Source organism: Fusarium flagelliforme (assembly GCF_020744385.1).
Source record: "Fusarium flagelliforme strain FIESC 12 MPI-CAGE-AA-0113 chromosome Unknown B0J16scaffold_2, whole genome shotgun sequence".
Lineage (NCBI taxonomy): Eukaryota > Fungi > Ascomycota > Sordariomycetes > Hypocreales > Nectriaceae > Fusarium > Fusarium flagelliforme.
In genome coordinates this window covers 1270417-1287628 of record NW_025763504.1, presented here as the reverse complement: position 1 = coordinate 1287628, position 17212 = coordinate 1270417, and the positions used below count along the sequence as shown (strand labels likewise).

General features: G+C 48.8%; 9 protein-coding genes across 9 annotated transcripts; 4 read left to right on the top strand and 5 right to left on the bottom strand.

Moving 5' to 3' along the window:
• Window positions 1-521: 521 nt before the first annotated feature.
• Window positions 522-1537, bottom strand: B0J16DRAFT_55084 (uncharacterized protein). The gene has a single exon (XM_046134051.1). The coding sequence runs from the start codon at window positions 1313-1315 to the stop codon at window positions 803-805; it is 513 nt and encodes a 170-aa protein (XP_045986070.1). The 5' UTR covers window positions 1316-1537; the 3' UTR covers window positions 522-802.
• A 223-nt stretch (window positions 1538-1760) lies between these two features.
• On the bottom strand, window positions 1761-3972 carry B0J16DRAFT_380051 (galactose mutarotase-like domain-containing protein; the record flags this gene model as incomplete). Its single annotated transcript, XM_046131042.1, has 5 exons — window positions 1761-1968; window positions 2021-2922; window positions 2971-3009; window positions 3059-3218; window positions 3269-3972. The coding sequence occupies 5 exons, from the start codon at window positions 3970-3972 to the stop codon at window positions 1761-1763; spliced, it is 2013 nt and encodes a 670-aa protein (XP_045986069.1).
• Window positions 3973-4511: 539 nt separating this feature from the next.
• B0J16DRAFT_332434 (SKIP/SNW domain-containing protein) lies at window positions 4512-6521 on the bottom strand. Its single transcript, XM_046126711.1, has 2 exons — window positions 4899-6521; window positions 4512-4841 (listed from the first exon to the last, which is right to left on the bottom strand). Exons 1-2 carry the CDS (start codon window positions 6492-6494, stop codon window positions 4674-4676), a joined length of 1764 nt encoding a protein of 587 aa, XP_045986068.1. The 5' UTR covers window positions 6495-6521; the 3' UTR covers window positions 4512-4673.
• Window positions 6522-7159: 638 nt separating this feature from the next.
• B0J16DRAFT_410903 (emp24/gp25L/p24 family/GOLD-domain-containing protein) lies at window positions 7160-8220 on the bottom strand. The gene is made up of 3 exons (XM_046133192.1): window positions 7980-8220; window positions 7467-7922; window positions 7160-7414 (listed from the first exon to the last, which is right to left on the bottom strand). The coding sequence occupies exons 1-3, from the start codon at window positions 8130-8132 to the stop codon at window positions 7391-7393; spliced, it is 633 nt and encodes a 210-aa protein (XP_045986067.1). The 5' UTR covers window positions 8133-8220; the 3' UTR covers window positions 7160-7390.
• A 250-nt stretch (window positions 8221-8470) lies between these two features.
• B0J16DRAFT_360846 (PhoD-like phosphatase-domain-containing protein) lies at window positions 8471-10873 on the top strand. Its single transcript, XM_046129724.1, has 4 exons — window positions 8471-8786; window positions 8842-8847; window positions 8902-10499; window positions 10554-10873. Exons 1-4 carry the CDS (start codon window positions 8712-8714, stop codon window positions 10750-10752), a joined length of 1878 nt encoding a protein of 625 aa, XP_045986066.1. The 5' UTR covers window positions 8471-8711; the 3' UTR covers window positions 10753-10873.
• A 7-nt stretch (window positions 10874-10880) lies between these two features.
• Window positions 10881-12180, top strand: B0J16DRAFT_55065 (Rrp15p-domain-containing protein). Its single transcript, XM_046134050.1, has one exon. The coding sequence runs from the start codon at window positions 11140-11142 to the stop codon at window positions 12058-12060; it is 921 nt and encodes a 306-aa protein (XP_045986065.1). The 5' UTR covers window positions 10881-11139; the 3' UTR covers window positions 12061-12180.
• A 120-nt stretch (window positions 12181-12300) lies between these two features.
• On the bottom strand, window positions 12301-12927 carry B0J16DRAFT_380046 (2Fe-2S ferredoxin-type domain-containing protein; the record flags this gene model as incomplete). Its single annotated transcript, XM_046131041.1, has 2 exons — window positions 12301-12646; window positions 12701-12927. The coding sequence occupies 2 exons, from the start codon at window positions 12925-12927 to the stop codon at window positions 12301-12303; spliced, it is 573 nt and encodes a 190-aa protein (XP_045986064.1).
• Window positions 12928-13393: 466 nt separating this feature from the next.
• On the top strand, window positions 13394-14955 carry B0J16DRAFT_315844 (mitochondrial carrier domain-containing protein; the record flags this gene model as incomplete). The annotated part of the gene is made up of 3 exons (XM_046125276.1): window positions 13394-13807; window positions 13862-14310; window positions 14361-14955. 3 exons carry the CDS (start codon window positions 13394-13396, stop codon window positions 14953-14955), a joined length of 1458 nt encoding a protein of 485 aa, XP_045986063.1.
• A 697-nt stretch (window positions 14956-15652) lies between these two features.
• Window positions 15653-16824, top strand: B0J16DRAFT_55061 (glycosyl hydrolase family 61-domain-containing protein). Its single transcript, XM_046134049.1, has 2 exons — window positions 15653-15734; window positions 15808-16824. Exon 2 carries the CDS (start codon window positions 15980-15982, stop codon window positions 16805-16807), a length of 828 nt encoding a protein of 275 aa, XP_045986062.1. The 5' UTR covers window positions 15653-15734; window positions 15808-15979; the 3' UTR covers window positions 16808-16824.
• The last annotated feature ends 388 nt before the right edge of the window (window positions 16825-17212 follow it).

Here is a 17212-nt window from a genome sequence, read left to right as displayed (position 1 = left end):
TACCTTCCCCACATGCCGACTCCCCGATTCAACTCAATATCTCTAGATGCAGTAATGGCTGCGTCTTAAAAGTGCTACTGAATTTGGTGATAATGATGCTGACTGCGTCTGGTGTTCAGGGGTAACACCGCCAACAAAGCCACAAAAATAACCCCCGAAAGTCAAAAGCCAAAGTCTAGGGCATTTTTTGAGAGAGAATACGAGACTAAAATGCGGTAATTGCCAGGTTTTCTTTTGCATGTGTCAAGGGAGGATGGCTATTGATAGATAAAGACGCGTAATCTGTAGTCTCTAACCACCACTAACACTATCATGGTTCGATATCCGGGAATACGACTTGATAACGCGTCACTTTTGGAATAATGGTAAAAGTTTTTTCCTTCGAGGATAAACTCGAGCGTTGAACTATCTAATGGTCTATAAGAAGGGGGCTATGTATTGTCCTTGAATTCCTGGCATAGGCTGGAATGGCTTGATTCACCATTAACAGCCACAGGACGCTAACAAATACGGCGGAAGAGTTGTAACTTATTCATACGAGACTTGCCGTCCAGCCGAGAATAGTTCCTACCTAGCAAAGGTTGTCCTGTGCCGAAATCCGTTTATCTCAAATACATATTAGGAGGATAGAACCACACATCAGGGAATGGTTCTAGAGAGATTAACCACAAAGGAAAATTGATTGTGGCTATCTGTTAATGGCTATATGCGCCTTGCATGAAACATATATACAGTACGAGTCCCCGATGGCCACCTTAATTCAATACGACTTACTCAACCTACCCTATCAAAGACGCCTCCCTTAAACGGTCAACGTCTTTGAAATAGCCACAACAGCACAAACCCAAGCGCCAAGATCTGTAGTAAACATCCTCACATTATTAACAGTCAACCATCTCTCCAACATCCCAACATTATCCGTCCCCTCAACCTCACAATTATCCTCCCACAAGGCTTTAAGCTTCCACGCCACAGCAGGCACATACGCCAGGTGACCCAGCGCCAGAGCAGCAGACCAGCCGTACCAGAACAGCGATCCACGGGATTCTAGGAGAGCGCGCTCATACCAGATGTTTCTGAGCGAGGTGGTGAATGTGAGTCCGACGAATGTTAGGACCGCCCAGGGACCGGAGCCGTAGAAGTTGGTGATGTAGCCTGGGATGATTTCGTTGGCTTTCTTGCGCTCGATGGGCGCTTTGGTGAAGAGGGAGAGGAAGAAACTCTGATCGCGAGCGAACCAGAGGGTGATGCTTGATGAGACGAGAGGGGTTGTTAAGAGGAGAACCCTCGGATTGAAGAAGGCTCCTGAAGCCATGATCGATGTAAACTGAATCAATGAATTGTCGTGGTAGTCTCAGGTAAGCTGTAGTTGTTGTTGACGTTCAAGAGATGGTAGGCCTCTGCCGTCTTATATCATTTTCTCAACTACCAACCAACTAGAATACTTAAAACCTCCGAAGCCCAGTACTTGAATATAATTAATTCCTCGGGTCTGCTGTTGGTTCTCCATCAGCTGATATTTACTCACGTAAAACTCCACCTCCACGATCCTTAAGACCCGATTGAGCGACATCGCAGCATGAAACTTCAAGAAAGCCTCCGATCCTGCAGGAACCACGATCGGAGATTTTTTATTTCTCAGCCTTATCGTATGACGTCGGGAAATTGAGCATAATGCTTCCTAATTATTTTCGAGAAGTAGTTGGATTGCGTTCATTAGGCTAAAATCGGCTTCAATTAATGGTATATACTCGGTGACTCTAATCGATCTCCAGCCTGAGCGCATCGTACTGGACATACACGGAATTGGGCAGTATAGCAGGCTCGTAGTTGGTACCGTTAAAAGGCAAGCTCAGAATAATCTCATTCTCGCCCTTCTTCAACAATTTGGCGTCAAACTCAAATTTGTGAGCAATGTTGTAGCAGCTCACAGAAGAGCGCACAGCACAAGAGCTGCTCTGGTGGTATCTTCCAACTGTTAGTATATATGGTACTCTTGCAGGAACAAAGCTCAACTTACGGAATAACCCATGGCTCGAGATCCTTGCCATTGATGTTGACGGTATACTTGAGATTCGAGTGAGGCTCAGAAGCATTGTAAATGTCGGTATTTCCAGCGGCAGTCTTCGCACCAGCAAGCTGTACTGTAAAAGTAGCTTGTTTCTTGTGCTTGAACTGCGACTCCTTCAAATCGAAAGCAATAGTCCAGTTGTTGACATCGCCATTGCCGACGTACTCCTCCGGACGAGGGTAGTTACCCCTTCCACCAAAGACACTCCAGTGGACGTAATTGAGATCCTTGCCAACATCGCTCTCACCAACCTTGAAGTTGACACCATCAGGGAAGTCCTTGACAAAGTCCCAGTTGGCCCAGTAGATGCGGTACTGTTCCGGCTGCAGCGGCTTGGATGTATCGAGTTCGAAACCATGACGGTATTCACCAGAGGTCTTGTCAGGAGTGCCAATTCTCCAAACTTCCTTACCGGCTGACTCTTCCTTCCAGCGGATATTCTTCTTCTCAGTCTTGCCAGCCTTGACCTTGATCTTGTCCTGAGTATATTGTCCAAAGATGTTATCGGCATAAACAGTAAGACGGTATGTACCAGACTTGACTCGAGGAATCGTGGCGCGACCACTCTCGTCAAGATTGGCCCAGTACTGGTAGGCCTTGGTATCGAAGACGTTATCCTGGAAATCAACGCCACTCTGTGCGAGAACGGCAATGGCATTCTTGGCTCCCTTAGGGAGATCGACCTTGACTTCAAACTTACCACGGCCCTTAGTAGGAACGTAGTTAGGGACGTGCTTGGCGATGGAATCATAAAAGTCGGCGTTCCATTCGGGGTCAGCATATTGAGCGGCGTCAGCCTGGGCTTCGAGGATATCAGTCTCCTTAGGGAATTTGTTGAAGTGGAAGTATTGCTGTAGAATGTTAGTTAAAGTGCCGTTATTATCTTCGGGGATACTTACAGGGCCAAAGGTGCGGTCAAAGCCGTTAGTGATGTTAGGCTGGAATCGTTAGCAAACTGTTTGTGAAAAGATATGACAACCAACATACTGTTTGGTCTCCATGGTGGTTGGAGCTGATGTAGTTGTACAGAATACCATCGACTACCAAGTCAGAGTGTAGAGGACCTCCAAAATAGGTGTCCTTGGTGTTCATAACAAGCCAGGCACCATAGGCATCTCCGTCTTCAGTCTTGGAGCCATCCGCGAACCTTTCATCTGTTAGCCAGTGCCATTGCAGGACTCGGATATAGTAACTCACAGTCCATAAGCATCAAGATCACGCCAATTATCTTGGAAAGTGTACTTCGTAAAGTAATCGGCCTCCTGCTTGACATAGGGATCATTCGGCGTGTTTCCCATGTACCAAGTCGCATCCTGAACCACAACCTGCTTCTCCTTGGCCTCTTTACCAGGAAGAGGTGCATACTGCTTCTTGTTGGTCAAGAGATGAGTCCACATATCGTTATTCGGTCGGAAAAGTGTTCGAAGTTCCTGGAGGTTTCGAAGGAATGGCTGCTCCTCGTTATGGTACGCGACTCGACTAAACGTATGCAGACCAGTCTCGCCATCTCTCAAGAACCAATACTGCTCCAAGACCTGACCCGTCTCGGTGTATGTGTCTGACATGACGATACCGCCATAGTCCTTGCCCTTGGCATCTTTGCCCTTGAAGAGCTTATAGCTGGGCTTCACGGAACCGGGAGTCCAGAAACCCTTTGGTGTACAGTAGCAATCAAGGTAAGGACCAATTCCGGTAGAACCAGATGGGCTGCCGAGTAGGTTTGTTCCGTCGAGTGTGAGCTTTACGATAGCACCACCTTTCTTCTGGACAGCAGCGTAGAGGCGGTCATTGGAAATAACGAGCTGTGTATCGGTCTCTGTTGCGTTGAGAGCCGCGGCTACCAGTTGAGGTGCATGGAGCAGCGAGACGAGGAAAGCCGCTGAAAGCTTGCGGAACTTCATGATGGCGAAGGAAGAAGTCAAAGGAGTAGAGTTGTCGGACTGCCACTTGACAATCCCGTCAATCAATGCGACCTCATCTTGTCTTTATAAATACTACAATCGTCCTCATGACCCCACGACAGGCCCCCAATTACCCCTGTGGGGGACGAAGCTACCATGAGAAGGTAAGGATAGCTTGGCCAAGGCCCAAAATGATGGTGTTTTCCCCATGGGGACCGCTGTCGATCGCTTCTTTTCAGGCTAAGACCTGAACTTTAGCAAATGATTCGGGTCAAAACCATGAACCCTGACCCTCGGGCTCGGGTCAAAGATCAGCGAAATGTCAGGGGAAATCTAACTTGACAGAGACAAATGACCTCTTGAACCTGGTCAACAACATAACTCTAGCTCTCAAAGTTGACGATTCGTTGTACGTACCCCGCAAAACAGGCCCAAATCGGTCAAATTTCCGAAAACGCGGAGGGAGATGAGATGCAGAGATTCCACGTATGAGCGATGCATGTCCCCCAATATCAGTCTTAGCACACAAAGTTTTGGTCGCGGTAATGAAGCTTTTGAATATGATTAATACGTAACAAGGAGGCTGTGCTCCATGTAGCGCCTTGGTATTGTGAATATGCCTTTTTGAAGCACACGAGCTGCAAACAGACGCCTGAGTCTAACTGTATAAACCAACAACACACCTTCCTAGAATTTGCTAATTACTCATCATCGTCGGGATCAACTCTTGGTCGTTTGGACTGTCTGCTGTCTTCCTCCTGCAAGCCATAACCACGCTTAGATGAGCCCTGGTCTACCTCTGACAAAAACTTGTCAACATTAAAAGGATCCTCAACGGCCTTCTCGAACTGAACGGGACCTTCGCGTGCCTGAGTAGAATACGTTAGTGAATGGATAGACGAAAATCCGTAAAATGATGAGCTTACCTCTACCTCTGCGGCACCCTTGAAAGTTCCCTTGCCAAGAGCCGAGCCGAATCGACTGCTCTTCTGGATCTTGGCCATCTCCCGGTCACCCGTCTCTTCATCATCATCGTCCGCGTCAATCTTCGGTCGGTAGATGCTGTTCACGGCGTCTTGTGCTGCGAAGAGAGGCTTATCGTAGGGGTTGTCCTCATTGATACCGCTGTCGAATCCACTTGTTTGGTTGAATAATCGCGAGTCGTACATCGTCTCCTTCGATTGTGTAGGCTTAGCCACGCCCAGAGCAATCTTTTCCGAAATGTCTCGGCCTTGTTCGCGGGCCATAACCTGAGCTCGTCGCTCAGCACCCATACGGTTCTGTCGCAGCTTTCGCTCCTCCTCTCTTTGCTTCTCCTGGCGAGCCTTCATACGCTCTCTAACCCCCTCGTCCTCGCTATCGGAACGGTCTGACTCGGAATAACTGTAACTTCGTGATCGTGATCGCGATCTGGAGTCTCGTGAATCCCTTGAATCCTGAGAACCACGAGAATCTCTACGCCCACGACCACCAGCTGATCGCTCCGCACGAGCTTTCTGAGCCAACTGTCGAAGGGTCTCCTCTTTATCTGCCTTCTCCTTCTCCGCTAGACGTTGTTGCATCATAGCACGTTGCTGAACCTCTTCACGAGCATGGCGCTCAGCCATCTTTACAGCTTCAGCGAATTGAGCATGCTTATCACTAATGGCCAAATCCTGCATACCACGTCCATCTGCAGCCAAACGCTTGTCCAATGGCACTGTGAAACCCTTGGGGTTCTTCCAGTTTGAGACTGGAGGAGGAATCCTCCAGTTCTCTTGGTCTTCAGCTGTGAGTTTTCGGGGTGGTGAGTGCATGACTGGCGGAGGCGGCGAAGGGGGTCCTCGGGGGATCTTCTTATGCTTAAATTTCGGGGGTTCCATGGGGTCACGTTGTCGCTCGACAATCTTCATGATGCGATCTTGCTTCTTTGAGTTATCTCCCATCTGGTTTGCTGGTGTATATCGAACGAAAGTAGGGTCTTTGCGCTGTCCAATATTGACGTTCTTCGGTTTCTGGGCTGCTACGGCACCACTGACCAAGGCGGCCAGTGCGTTCTTCGTCCTCTCTGCTGTTGCCTCGACAGATGCCCTGTCAGGTCGCGAAAGATCGATCTCGCCCGCATCGGCGCGTTGTCGAAGTGGAATAAGATCTTTGAACGATGTGTGAATAATTCGATTCTCGGTGTGGCCTTGTCGCGCGATGGCATCGTATTTGACCTTGCCTTCGGAATCAACCTGAACCGCCAACGCGTTGCTAGAGTTGGCGCCCTTCTTTCCCATCTCTAGCGGATACTGAGCAATCGGAATCTCGGGGAAAGCGCCTCCATCTCCAAAGTCCTCTTGCGATCGTGGTCGCCATCCTGCGCGCTGGCCATATGCTGGGGGGCCAGATCGTTTGAGAACGACCTGCGTTTCGTCAAGCTGTCCGGGGCCAACAATTCGAACACCGCGTTGTTGCGCTCGCGCGGGAGCTTCCTCCTCCTCGCCCGTATATTTGGGCTTAGGCAGCGAAGCCTGTAGCGACCCGGCGATCGATGTCATTTTTCTGTGGTTGTGAAAATGGTGTTGTTGGAGTTGGTCAGGTCGCGAGGCTCCAAGGTTTATTAGAATTTCAAGAGGCGATTGTCCCCAACAGGTTTAGCGCGGGATATCTGGAGCAACCGATAGCGCCAAGATTTGATGGCTTTAACACTTGCTACTTTGATATGTACTCAGAATCCAAGTTCCTAAGCTGTCTTTAAATACTCATTTCGTGAGAATTAAATAGCTTCTGCCTGACAGCTTCCTGGGAACTTAAATTGTCTCTGTTCAATCAAAACTAAGACCTTACATCTTAGGCAGACAGGCGCAAACCACGTGAACGACCAATACTGCAGCTACAAGGCATCAATCAGTAGTACATATGGCTTGCACTATCGGTCTTTCTTCAGAGACAAATAAAGAGATATAGGTTCAATCGATAAAGTCTACTCTTAAATGCCAGTGTTTTACAGTTCAGAAGCTTCTCCAGTCCTTCTTAGCCCGAGTTGTGACTTACAGAGTCGTCAATGCTCCATTACACGTCATAGCTTATTGGTCAACTACTACTAACATCCATCCATTCAGAAAAGCAATCATAATACCGACCACCTCAGGAACTTGATGTGCATTGGTTATGCAAACTTTCGAAAGAGTTGACAGTCTCAAGTCGCTCAGGCTTAGTATAACTCATTCATCATGCTCAGGCACTGTTTATTCAAGCCAAGTATCGAGCGCATCATGACAGCTTTCATTTCAGTATCTCAAACATTTACGTCAAAATCAAATGCCAGGCTTTCCAGCCAGGCCAAGCGCTCTGCTTCCATTGATTATGTATAACACTTCCAATGTCCCTCTCCTTTTTGTTCCCACGCCTCGTAACACCCGTGTCCAGCATTGTATATGAAAAAGCGAATTCTTTAGACGTAACCCTTGCGCGCACCCTGATTGTCGAGTTAGTTTTAGATTACCAATCCCGAATCTGATATCCCTTACCTGGAAAAAGAATCGAACAACAAACACTTGCAGAGCACCCATGCAGATGATAAGACCAATCTGGATCATGCTGAAGTTGATGATTCGTCCTTCAGTGCTGCTGACAGTGGCAAAGTTTCGGTTTTCGCGGGTTCGGAAGTACTTCTGGTTTCGGTGGATGGTGGAGAGCTGGCCAGAGACCTTGAAGATGGACTCCTCAAGGGCGGTTGTCTGTTCGGGGGTGGTACCCTGCTTGGAGGGGAGCTGGGCGCGGGATTCGTTCTCGACAGCAATCTCGAAGTCGACGTACTTCTCGGCAAAAGTACTCATCTCGTTGTTGAAGCAGAAGGAGTAGTCGCCGACGATGTTGGCGGAGAAGACGAAGTCGCCCTGTCGCTCCTTTTCACCATCCAAAATAATCTTGCCATTGGGACCCTCAACAACGTAGTCGACATCGAAAGAACCACCAGATTGGACCTAAAATAATGTTAAGTTCGTCGTTCGGTGGATATGCTTTCAGCGAAGGAGGCTCACGGCAAAGTAGAATGCGATCTTCTCGCCCTGCTTTTTCGTAGTTGTATGGAAGCAGGCCTTCTCGTGAGCATCGAGCTTGTAAGTCAAAGCGGTAGCAGCGACATTGGTGGCAAGACAGGCGAAAAGCCCGGCGACAAGTGTTGGTAGTCTCATTGTTGCGCTGTTGTATGAGAGGTTGTCGCGTGCTGCTGTTCAGGACAAGCTGTCGCTAAAGTGGACATGTACTGCAAGTAACTGAACGGGCCACGATTGAGCTTCCAGAGTCGGCGCGGAATTTTGCTGGCACCGACCCCCTGGAAGACCCCTCCTGAGCTAGGTCCTTTTTTAGAACCATCAGGCATTGAAGCTTTCAAGCCACAGCCACAGCCACAGCCACAGCCACACTTTGGTAGATCCATTTAGCTCAACCCCTTGAGCCAATACGCGTCAAGATGATGGATTACCAGATTACAGAATCATGGATCATGACCTCACTCCCCTGTCAGTCCTTTCATCAAATAGTTCCAGATAAAACGCGGTTGATCTTTTCTAATACATAAGCATCATCAATTCTCATGTCGCGTTGAATGTTCGCTTGACATGCAGTTTTAACTCCTATAGTTTCTCGACTCTCCTTAACCCTTTGACCAATTACCTGAGGTAGGGCCAATTGCCTTACACGGACCGTTTCATCCGCGCTATCGCGCAACACCTCCTTATTATTTTCTTTCCATCTAAGACATCATCATCAACATGGCGGCTCAAACGAGAATCGCACAGCTATCCTCAGTTGCTTTGAGGATAAGCGCCCTAGTATTCTTCAGGCTTGTGCGTACTTCCTATCTGCTTACATGAGATTGGATCATACTAACGACAGCTATAGTTCCCTGTAAGCACAGGATATAGAACGTTAATATGATCCTCAGTCTAACCTTAACAACAGGCACATTTTGGCTTTGTCGCCTTTGCTCTATTTGCTGTCTATGTCCCGTCTTATGTTGCAACCTTCTTCACCAAGCCAGAGGTTGGCGTACTAAAGGATGAGATTGACGTCACTGTGCAAGAGTCTGCTATCACAGCTGAAACCCCTTTGCTCACTGCCGATGGCGTCGCAGTCGTGCCTGAGCCTGAGATCGTCACCGATGTAGTTGACGTCAAGGAGGAGGTCGTTATTGGTGAAAAGGTCCCCAGCATTACCAACATCCTCACTCTAGGAGCTCCTAGTGCTGCGCGTCCTATTGCGAGTTTCTTGACCTTCCTCATCAACGCTCTTCTCATCGGCTTGACTGCTGATGCTCTGTACCGTGCTCGATGGTATTACCCTGCTGATGACCTATCCTTTGTCCGTCTCGGATATGTCTCGCCGTCAGAGGCTAGGTTCGTCATTCGCGAGCCTGACCAGCTGCAAATGCCCGTCACATTTGAGTATCACGTCAAGGATACTGAGCCTTACGACCCTAAGATGTGGCTTACTGGTGGTCTCATCACTTCCACTGACAACATCACCGATTTCACCACAACTCTTACCGTGCCTCTGGACCCGGCCAAGCAGCTGACCTATCAGTGGAGAACTTCTAACAACCACACGGGCGAGTTCCGCGCCGCTCCCAAGGCGGGAGAGATGCCCGATACTAAGGACGGTCTTTTCACTTTCCTCTCCACCTCGTGCATTCTTCCTCGATTCCCTTACAATCCACTGGACCACGCCTTAGCTATCCCCGGTTTGAGGAATCTTGCCAACCTCTTGCCCTCACTGGACGCTCAGTTCATGCTGTTCCTCGGTGACTTCATCTACGTTGACGTTCCCGAGCGCTTCGGAAAGACAGCTGAGGAATACCGCATGCAGTATCGCCAGGTTTATGCTTCACCTGATTGGGCCCCTGTTGCTCAGAACCTCAGCTGGCTCCACGTCCTTGATGATCACGAGATCTCAAATGACTGGTCTTCCAGCACCACTGGCGTCTACAGCGCGGCCGTTGACCCTTGGCACATTTACCAGGCCAACATCAACCCTCCTGTATCCCAAGCTGCAGGTCCTCTTAATCTGCGACGCAATGCCACATGGTTTGAGTTCACCCAGGGACCAGCCAGCTTCTTCATGATGGACACCCGTAGCTACCGCTCCAGCAACAATGCACCATTCAATTCGACCGACAAGACTATGCTGGGCAAGGAGCAGTTGGCCGATCTGTTAGCTTGGCTCGCACGCCCCATGCCCAAGGGAGTTCGATGGAAGTTCATTGCTTCTTCTGTTCCTTTCACTAAGAACTGGCCCATCAATGTCAAGGATACCTGGGGTGGTTTCCTTGCTGAGAGGAAGCAGATCCTTGAAGCTATGTGGGATTCTGGTGCTCGAGGAACCAGCGTCGTTATTCTCTCTGGTGATCGTCATGAGTTTGCCGCTACTAGATTCCCACCTCCCGTTGGCTCACGATGGCCGCAAACTGCTGCAGCTCATGAGTTCTCTACCAGCCCTCTCAACCAGTTTGCTTCGCCTATCGGCACCTACAGACAGACAGACGACGAAGATGTTATGATGAAGTAAGTCTATCTCGGACCTTGTATAACTATTACAGTTGACTAACAACCTTGAAGCTATATTCCTGGCGGCATGTCCAAGTTTGGCTCCTTCTCAATTGACAAGCTTGAGGACAACAGGAGCTCGCTCTACTACACCCTTTACATTGACGGAAAGGAGACATGGAAGGCGACAGTTCAGGCACCGGATCAACCTGAAGTTATTGTTGAGGAGCTTGTTGCCCCATCATTCTGGAATAAGATCAAGTTCTTCTAGGTGGAGGTTAAATGTATTTTTAAGAAGTGGACGGTTTAGGTATTTAGATGGAGAGCTTCGTTTTGCTGTTTAATAAATAATACGTTCTACTTATCAGATGTGATATATGACAATCTGGGGTATTTGTTGGTGATATAAGTCGTCGTTCTCTGTGTAAGCCGACTGGTCTTTGATGGCCCGGCTTTCAAGTGATATGCTACGGCCCCACCACTGCCGGCCCCACGCTGTACCACCCCGAAGCTTAACTCACCGCCCAGACCCACTGTCCAATCGCCAGAAAATTTCCCCGGCAAAATTCTCAAAAGTTTGACGACCAGTCCAGATCTGCGACGCTTCCAATCGAAAGCATTGCACATCCCAGTTTCATCAACACAACCAATTCACAAAATGGCTGGACCCGTAAACAAGAAAAAGAGACAATTTGAGGGTCGCTTACAAAAGCCCTCAAAAAAGCAAAAGAGAAAGCAACTTCAAGCATACAACAGCGACGACTCTGAACCTGAGGAGGAACAAGAGTTTGATGCTGTCAACCTGCTTGATTCCGACGACGATATTCACAATGTTCAGGTCGACAATGTCGGCGCTTCCGACAATGAAGACTCCAGCTCCGACGAGGAACGCCCTGCCCTGAAGAAGACTGCCAAGATGACAAAAACAATCAAGACGCAAAAGCCCAAGGACAACGAGCCAGAAGTCGAGTCCGAGGAGGAGGAGGAAGACGATGACGATGACGAGGGATCAGAAGACGACTCAGACGAGGACATGGATGGCGAAAACACCAACAAGCGCAAGAAGTCCAAGCGAAACGATCCCAATGCTTTCGCTACATCGCTCTCCAAGATTCTCTCCACCAAGCTATCAACATCCAGGCGAGCAGATCCCGTTCTTGCCCGAAGTGCCGCCGCCCATGAAGCCTCCAAGGCGGCTGTCGACAGCGCGCTAGAATCTAAGGCTAGAAAGCAGCTCCGTGACCAGAAGAAGCGCGCATTCGAGAAGGGCCGAGTAAAGGACGTCCTTATCGCATCCACAAATGACAATACCGGAGAGCTGGAGACATCTACATCTGAGATCATGGAGACCGAGAGAAGATTACGCAAGGTCGCGCAGCGCGGTGTTGTCAAGCTTTTCAACGCTGTCCGCGCCGCGCAGGTTAAGGCCGTTGAGGCTGAGAAGGGTACAAGAAAGGAGGGTGTTATCGGTATGAAGAAGCGAGAGGAAAAGGTCAACGAGATGAGTAAGAAGGGATTCTTGGAGTTGATTGCTTCCGGAGGTGGCAAATTGAAAAAGGGTGGAATCGAGGAGGCGTAATAACATTTCTGTGTTCTTTCTTTCTTTTTAAGAGGAGTAGTGGAATCATCAGGCCGTGCTCTTCCGGCCTCGCAACTAAAGTCGTAACAAAGATACCCTGTATGATGCACCTGGTCCCCGCCATCGCCTGGTTCCATTTCTTCCCAAAAGTATCCGTACAATACGTAGTCTTACAAGTACAGGTTTCCTCATCTAGTCTCATATCAAAACAGAACATATGTCTCATGTCGTTATTTTCTTTTAGCTGCTGAAATCGCTTGCTTGCAGGTTCCTCGTCATGGAGGGCAGCTTCACCACTAGGCCGTCGAGCTCCTTGGTCATCTTCACTTGGCAACCCAGTCGACTTGTCTCGGTAAGACCGAATGCCAAATCCAACATATCGTTTTCGTCATCCTCGGGCTCGGGCATCTTGTCGAAGTACTCGTCGTCGGCAACGATAACATGGCATGTCGAGCAGGCGCAAGATCCTCCGCATGCGCCCTCCATCTCTAGGTCGTTCGCTTGGGCGATATCGAGAAGGTTGTCGCCCTCGGAAACAGCAAACTTGTTCTCTGTGCCGTCCTTCTCAATGAAGGTAACGTAAAGTCTAAATCATGTTAATATTCTACTATTTGAGTTTAAGCTTCTCATTGGTACATACTCCTCACCCGCCTTCGGAGGGTCAATATGTCCATGTCGTCTTTGCGTTGACGTAGTGAAAGCTCTCTGAGAAACGGGCGAAAACCGGACAGCTCGTGAGATCATAGAAGATTGACTTCGAGAAGTCTGTGATAGAAAATTTTGGCTGAATCGCATGGGCTGTGCTGTTCGGCATGCCGCAGCTGGGAGCTTGGCCAAGCAAGTCGCAAATGATCGTGACGCCGACATGATTCCGGGGATTTCGGGGTATCGGCCGAGATAAAGGTCGAGAATTAATTGGAATAATTAAAAAGTATGAAAGTTATAGGGTAGATTCGAAGTTGTTAGTTCTCCGGTCGAAGTAGTGAGGCTGGGAATGACTCTAAATGCGCCAATTTTTCTCAATGGACCGACGCTTATAGCCCCGTCTCGTCCTCTCACGTCCAAGATGATATTAAGCAGCGCCGAAAAAAAGTGAGTAGCTTCGGATAGCAGAGGGCGGCGGCGCTTTCGGCCGGGAAATTCATTGGCCGGAGTCCGAAGACTAACTCCGGGTGGCCGATGGTGGGGTGAGTGGGTCGCATTAAGTGTGAAGTGGAGGTATTGGATGATCATTTTCTCTGGTGCCCAAGATTCGAAGCTTCACCCAGTGCACTGCGTCTCTCTATAATTATTTCTGTTATAGACAGATGTCGTCGTGCTGCTCGACTCAATCATGTCGACTCAAAGAGAAGGTGTCAATCCCTTGAGGCCGTACTATATCCCTCCATCAATTGGAGAACCCGCTGAGACCGTCAACAAGTCGAGCCCTAGCCCGAACCCATTCCCAGATGGACGACATGTGACTGCCGCCGGTGAACGATATGCCTCTAAGGCACGCGATATTCTCTCCGACCTTGAATACAATGATTACCTAGGCGATACCTCGCCGTCGATGGTCCAAAACGTGAAGGACCTTATCGACGAGCTGATATGGAAATACAGCTCGGTCCTCATGGCTCAGCCATTCGAGGTAGCAAAGACCTTGTTGCAAGTTCGAAACCAGGATGAAAATGCTGTATATGGACTTCCTGAGGTGCCAGTGACCCCTAAGAAGCTGGTCACTCCTCCCAGAAGCTCCATGTATGATGTGAGTGTATTTCGAGCTCTCCACGAGTTACACCGCTAAATCATGACGCCATAGTTTAAAGACTCCGACTCTGAGGGCGAAGAGCCTGATTACTTCTCCTCGAATATCCCCTCGAACCCCCACGATTCTCCATGGGGCTCAAGCTCGCGAAGAGCTCCGTCACCCGTGAAGAAGCCGGCTATTCCAGAACATTTCCTTCAGCTTCGACGACCAGACTCGATTCTCGAGGTAATCGGTCAGCTATGGACGAAAGAAGGTGCTTGGGGAGTGTGGAAGGGATCAAATGCCACATTTCTGTATACGGTGCTGCAGTCGTTGTTGGAAAACTGGAGTCGAAGTCTCCTCAGTGCGATCTTTAATGTCCCAGACATGGGTGTCAGAGAAGATATTGATCGTGTGATCGATATTGCTTCGCCTTATCCTTGGGCATCTCTTTTTGTTGCTGCGACAGCTGCTGTGGCTACAGGACTTGTTCTGTCACCATTGGATTTGGTGCGAACCAGGTAAGCTATATGAACTATTGTGGAGCGAAAGCAAAGCTGACCATAGTTAGACTCATCGTCACTCCGAGCACAAACGGCCAGCGCAGGACGCTGGCTACCCTCAGAAGCCTCCCATCCTACCTCTGCAACTCGATGCTGGTAGTCCCAACCATCCTTCACTCCTTGATTCACCCTCTTATCACCCTCTCAACACCTCTTGTTCTCCGAACTCAGTTCATGATCGACAGCCAGGTCTCACCTATGGCTTTCTCTATCTCCAAATTCATCGCTTCCTCATCTGCGATTTTCCTCAAGCTGCCCATCGAAACTGTCCTCCGACGTGGACAACTCGCGGTCCTGACAAGTCAGGAGTACGTGCAAGCGTTGAGCCCTGACCAGGAATTCACCACTATTGTTCCTCCTGGACGTTATGAAGGCACTTTCGGTACCATGTTCCACATTGTGAACGACGAGGGAACTCATGAGGTCCCCGTTTCGGCAGCTGCAGCAAAGAAGAGCAAGGCAAAGACTAAGGGTGTTGCTGCAACAGTCTACAAGGGTCAGGGTCGCCAGGGACTGTGGAGGGGCTGGAAGGTCAACTGGTGGGGTCTCGTTGGTCTCTGGACAGCAAGCGTGGTAGGCCGTGGCGGCGAGGGCGAGTTTTAAGACAGCTCAGTTATTAGTATTGAGGCTGCATGTACTGAGGTGCATTTTCCTGGCACGGCGTTGCGGTTGGGATGTATCTCTCCCCTACGAGCTTGACGAAGAGACGGCATGATATCCATCTCCATTTTTCTGAAAATGAAATGGTGAAAAAAAGAAAAAGGGGGTTTGTTTTCTTAGTAGCTCGGATTTAACGACTTATCACAACTCTGAATATCCAACAATTATCAATAAAGATTTGGCCAGCCAGCGAGTTTCTACTATGCAACTCGGCGCCAATGTCTTCTGAACTTGAAATGAGTGAACTTGCTTCTCTTGGTTTTGAAAGCCCTCGGTATCCGGATCACATATTTGCCCGCCTCAGCTTCGGAGTGGCGTGCGGCTCATTGCATATCAACGACTCAGTCCTCTCAATGAATATGCACAGTCGGAATGATCCTTGTTGAAACAACGGCTGCAAGCCCCCATCACGTTTATCCCGTTCATATGCAGGCAGGAACAGCATCCTATTCGTCCAAGTTGATGATTAACGCCTAGGATTCAGCTCCCCCCCTGATTCAAGCAGTCATTTCATGGCGTTTCTCTCTGACTATTTGATCAACTGCTGGCACCTTACTGTGGCTGTTTCTTGGCTGCAAGTTTCTTGTCAGAGAGAGTTGTACAGATCAGGGGATGGAAGTTGACAGCCGAACAGGAGACCAATCATGATGCAACCGATACATCCTTCGGGTGCTGATTCGTCTAGGAGCAGGATAACTACAGTATGTCGGAGAAAACTACATGTGCGTTGAATCAAGGTTGTGTTATCGCGCGTGTGTGGGAATTACAGGATGATCGAGGGCTAACAAGCTGAAGATCCAACAAGCTGTTTTCGATCGATGCTCTCATAGATATAAAAGCTCATGATCGCCCTCGAAATGAATGAGTTGGCAGAAGCAGAGCATTTCCTTCATCTAATCCAAAGACACTCTTTTGTTCGAACACACACACTCATTCAATTGATTCAACTGCTGTCTTTATCTTCATTATGGATTTCCCAAGCATCAGCCCTTCCAAAGCCTCCTTCTGGCTTGCTCTTCTCCTTCCTGCAATCAACGTCTCTGCTCATGGCCATGTTGATGAGATCATTGTCAATGGCGTATCCTACCAGGGATACGGTAGCACCGACTTCCCATTCATGCAAAACCCTCCTGTCGTGGCTGGCTGGACCATTGAGCAAAAGGACAACGGCTTCGTTACCCCTGACAAGTACGGTGATCCGGATATCATTTGCCACAGGGATGCAACCCCAGCCAAGGGCCACATTGAACTTGCTGCGGGTGACACACTCACTCTTCGCTGGTCAGGCTGGCCTGATAACCACTACGGCCCCATCCTGAACTATCTTGCCAACTGCAATGGTCCTTGTGAGCAAGTTGACAAGACTGAGCTCGAGTTCTTCAAGATCGACGGCCTTGGTCTACTCGAGCAGGGTACGCCAGGCAAGTACGCAGACGGCGTACTTCAAGACAATGGAGATCGATGGAATGTCCGAATTCCTGAGAACATCGCTCCTGGCAACTATGTCCTTCGCCATGAGATCATTGCTCTACACAACGCTCTTGAGAAGGGTGGCGCCCAGAACTACCCTCAATGTTTCAACCTGAAGATCACTGGCGAGGGATCTGACTCTCCTTCTGGATACCTTGGTACTGAGCTTTATGATGCTGAAGATCCTGGTATTCTTGTTAATGTCTATTCAAGCAAGGTCCAGTATGAGGTGCCTGGTCCAACTATTTGCGAAGGGGGCACATCATCTGTGGAGCAGCAACCATCTAAGGCTACTACGACTGCAAAGTGTACTACCAGATACTAAAGGAGTTCTCCATGGATTGTGTTATGGATGAATGTCATGATATCAGTGGTGATTGGGCATTGCTTTGTTGCTTGTCTTTTTTTCTTGGATGATGAAAGTGCGCTAGTTTTCTCTGTTTTATTCCTTCGAATACACTAAAGGCCATTCCAGAATACGATCTGCCTTGTTTCCATAACATGTTTGACTGGTAAACTTTTATATGAACGGGCAAAAACATATACGGAGAGAATTCACATTAACTAGTGCAACGAGCTGAGGCCGAACATCGCGACCGTTACTGGTTTCGTGTGTTTTAATATAAAATAAGAGAAGAGGAAGAAGAAGGAAAATAATAATGAAGCAATTAATTAGTTTCAATATGCATCCCTCAAATGATAAAATCGGCTTTCCATATTATTTCCAGGG

Coding starts and splice junctions, on each gene's coding strand:
- B0J16DRAFT_55084 (XM_046134051.1), bottom strand. CDS start 1,315: ATGGCTTCAGGAGCCTTCTTCAATCCGAGGGTTCTCCTCTTAACAACC.
- B0J16DRAFT_332434 (XM_046126711.1), bottom strand. CDS start 6,494: ATGACATCGATCGCCGGGTCGCTACAGGCTTCGCTGCCTAAGCCCAAA. Junction 4,842..4,898: donor AGGGTGCCGCAGAGGTAGAG/GTAAGCTCATCA, acceptor TATTCTACTCAG/GCACGCGAAGGTCCCGTTCA.
- B0J16DRAFT_410903 (XM_046133192.1), bottom strand. CDS start 8,132: ATGAGACTACCAACACTTGTCGCCGGGCTTTTCGCCTGTCTTGCCACC. Junction 7,923..7,979: donor AGATCGCATTCTACTTTGCC/GTGAGCCTCCTT, acceptor ACATTATTTTAG/GTCCAATCTGGTGGTTCTTT. Junction 7,415..7,466: donor TTGTTCGATTCTTTTTCCAG/GTAAGGGATATC, acceptor CTCGACAATCAG/GGTGCGCGCAAGGGTTACGT.
- B0J16DRAFT_360846 (XM_046129724.1), top strand. CDS start 8,712: ATGGCGGCTCAAACGAGAATCGCACAGCTATCCTCAGTTGCTTTGAGG. Junction 10,500..10,553: donor GACGAAGATGTTATGATGAA/GTAAGTCTATCT, acceptor ACAACCTTGAAG/CTATATTCCTGGCGGCATGT.
- B0J16DRAFT_55065 (XM_046134050.1), top strand. CDS start 11,140: ATGGCTGGACCCGTAAACAAGAAAAAGAGACAATTTGAGGGTCGCTTA.
- B0J16DRAFT_55061 (XM_046134049.1), top strand. CDS start 15,980: ATGGATTTCCCAAGCATCAGCCCTTCCAAAGCCTCCTTCTGGCTTGCT.